At 30.1% G+C, this 3,629-nt stretch overlaps 1 protein-coding gene across 1 annotated transcript in view; it reads right to left on the bottom strand.

The window, feature by feature from the left end:
• The window catches only part of gse1a (Gse1 coiled-coil protein a), a 37,224-nt gene that overhangs the window by 8,195 nt on the left and 25,400 nt on the right, over positions 1 to 3,629 (bottom strand). Inside the window, exon 8 of the mRNA XM_051884215.1 lies at positions 1,461 to 1,770. Within this exon, the coding sequence (XP_051740175.1) occupies positions 1,461 to 1,770 (310 nt within the window). The remainder of the gene's footprint in view (positions 1 to 1,460; positions 1,771 to 3,629) is intronic.

Below are 3,629 nucleotides of genomic sequence, written 5' to 3'. Positions count from 1 at the left end.
CTGAAACAGGAGAAAACATTTCTAGAGTGCACCAGAAGAGGGCAGTATGATAACACACAATGGCAGCAGTGATACTGACAAAAAATTTTTATCTTGATATTTTCCGGGATTTTGTCAATCACTATATTTAGACAATATTTGCTGAGTGTGTTTTTGTGCTGGTACCTTGGCTGAACTACCAAAGCTTTTCATATTCTTCATATTCTGTGTGGTGGTCAGTTCACAGCAGAGGCACAAATTAACTTTTACCATAACAAGGCAATATTTGCCCCCTTAAACTGATTTCTAGGGGAGTTTTTCTACCCGTATTAGATATATGCATCATCTTTTAAGTCAAATTCTTATGTTTAATCAAGAAATTAAATTAGAATAACAAGACACTATAGGCTGTTGCTAATCAAATGAAATAAATGTCAACAAAATCCATTTTTGCACTGTAGAAGTGGCACAGAAGCTGCGTCTAAAGCACCATTTACATGTATCTACACTGCAATTACAAATGTATAAATAATGTAAAGGGATTAATATTTTAAAAACAATACTTTCAATATTGAATTATGAAATGAGCCTAAAAAATAATGATAATTTAAATATGATATATAGTATGATATATAATATAAATATTGGTATAAGCCAGAATATTAATTCAATTAAATACATACAATTAAATAGAAATAAATTATATATATTTTATATTAAATAAATAAATATTTGTACTTTCTGTAGCTCTCTGCCTGGCAAACAATTAAACAAACAAACAAACAAATATTTATACTTTCTCTCAGAACCCTCTGTCTGCCAAATAAATAAATAAATAAATATATAAATAAATAAGAAGCTAAAACCGCCAATAGGTGGCGGAAAGTCATTGCCTTAATGAGGGAGTCATTGAATCATTCATTAAACTGATTCGTTCAAACGGTGGCTGATTCATTCAGGAACGAAGCAGTCTTTATGAATGGATCATTGAATTATTGATTCATTCAAAAACTCTGATTTATTCAGTAATTAAACACTGATGTGTGTTGCTTGGAGTTGCACAATGGTTCTGCTGTGTCTTCATTTGGAACTATTGTTATTGGTGATATAGAGTAAAAACAGACAATATTGTGTCTAAAATGTACCTCACAATATTGACTTCCTGTTTATTGAACTGCTGTATTAAATCAATGTCACATTTGCAATCATGTTGACAGTACTTGCTTGTGTAATATATGACCTATATCATATAGAAATATAAGACAAAAACTCCTACAGTGTTTTTTGGTGTCATTTTAACTGCATTCTACTAGGCTACATCACACAGTGAATGCATAGTCTCTCAAGACTCTCTATCTTTTTGTTTGTTTTTGCAAAGTGAGTGACATACTTGATAATGTCAACAACACTTACGACATTATCGTAGACTATACATATCAGGAGGCTTTGATTTTTGGTTGGAGTTTCCCTTCAGCACCCACCTGTGTGTCTCTCTCTGTGGTTCGATTGGTTCTGCGGTCCGAACAACATCCTGGTGCTTCTCTTGCTGTTGAAACTCCTGGCCGTGTCTGTCCGCTTTCTCCACCTTCAGCGCTGCTCTCTGTCTGGCAAGCCATCTGTCATCCTCCTCCTGCCGCTGGAGCATCATGGGAGTTACCATGAGCCTGTGGCTTTTCCCAAACTGGCTGCTTAAGGAAAGGCCAAGGCCTGAGGTGGAGATGGACGAAGGACCTCCTGAGGATGAGTATGGAGTAGACTGTGGCATGAGCAGTGACGCTTCTTTGGTTTTGTCTGTATTGAGAGATGAATAAATATGTTCTTCTCAAAGTGGAACAACTCTAAATATTTCATTAATATCTACTAAATATACTAGAAAGACAAAAAATGGAAACGTCTTACATGATAAAGCGATATCAAGGAACATCTTTTATCTTCAGAGACAATGCTATTTTTTATTAATATTTTGAACTAGCTTTTATATTTTAAATTTTAAATTTTCATTTTGCTGTCTTTTTTATGTTGTTAGTTTTTATTAGTTTTTGTTTATATTTCTATTTAGCTTTTTTTCATGTTTAGTAATTTTAGTACTATTAGTTTTTGTTTCTTTTTAAAAAAATATATTTCTAGTTAGCTTTACTAAAACTAAAATAAAAATAAATAAATAATAAATAGAAATATTTGTAAAATTAAAAATACTTTGTTAAATAAAATAAGTTGTACAAGCTTAAATTGAAGTACTTAAATTAGTAAAACTAAAACTGAAATAAAAATAAATTTATTTTAGTACTATAAATTCAGCTAATTTATTTCAGTTAGCTTCCAAGTCAACATATTTCATTTAAGAACTCATTTTTTATTTTATAAATATTTTTATTTATCTTTAATTTTTTTTATGTTCTTAATAAATAACTTAATAAATAACTTATTTTATTTAAAAAAAGTTTTATCATTTTTTTTTATTACTTTTGAAATATTTCTATTAAGCTTTAATTTAGTTTTATTTCAGTTTTAGTTCTATTAATTTTAGTAGGCCTACTTAAACTTATTTCAGTTAATTGCCAAGGCAACATTTCTAATTTTATTTTTTTTAATTTCCAAATAAAGTTTTTACTTTTTAGTTTCTTTAAAAAAATTCTATTTAGCTTTACTAAAACAAAAATTTAAATAAAAATAAAAGCTAAACAGAAATATTGATAAATAAAATAAGTTATTAGTTGCCTTGGTTTTCAACTTAGTATCTCTTATTTCAGTTTTAGTTTTAGTAATGTTAGTACTTAAACTTATCCATTTCAACTTAGCTGCCAAGGCAACATTTCTAATTTCCATGTAATTTTTTTCAAGTTTAAGTTCAGCTAACGAAAACATTTTTGGTTTTGAAAACAGTTTTAGTTTTGTTGAACAATAACAACACTGTTCAGAAATGATCCTCAAATGCTTTAAATACAGCTCTGAAGTGTGCGCTGAGATACTGAGCAAATCCGTAAGCAGAAAAGAAGTTCTCCAGGTGTTTAAGAGATGAAGGGTTTGGAAAAAGACCATCTTAATGGATCCTGAAACCATTTAGCTAAGGGTGTTTTCATCATGGATCATGGGTTTCACATGAATGGTCTCATTCATTTGCTATTATACAATTATGGAGAGCAACCATAAAACCTTCTGACTTCCATGAGATTGCCGCCAAACCATGTTTAACAGCTGGCAGCGGTCATAATGGGTTTGATAATGGGTTTCTCCAAACATAGACCTATCCAGATTCATCAGACTATATTAATTACGGATTACCCATGAGCAATGCAAAAACGGCTATTTCAGGTAATATATAAATAAACGCTGTTCTTTTGAACATTTTTATCAAATAATCCTGAATCACAGTTTGCACAAAAATATTAAGCAGCAAAACTGTTTTCAACATTGATAATAACAAAAAATGTTTCTTGAGCAACAAATCATCATAGAATGATTTCAGAAGTGTGACACTGAAGACTGGAGTAATGATGCTGAATATCCAGCTTTGCATCAGAGAAATAAATTACATTTTAAAATATATTCAAATAGAAAACAGTCATTATAAATTGTAATAATATTTCACAATATTTCTGTTTTTACAATTTTTGATTGAATAAATGCAGCCTTGGTGAGAAAAAGACACT

This window comes from Ctenopharyngodon idella, chromosome 24, assembly GCF_019924925.1.
Source record: "Ctenopharyngodon idella isolate HZGC_01 chromosome 24, HZGC01, whole genome shotgun sequence".
Classification (NCBI taxonomy): Eukaryota; Metazoa; Chordata; class Actinopteri; order Cypriniformes; family Xenocyprididae; genus Ctenopharyngodon; species Ctenopharyngodon idella.
The sequence above is the reverse complement of the archived record's forward strand: the minus strand, read 5'-3'. Positions and strand labels throughout refer to the sequence as shown.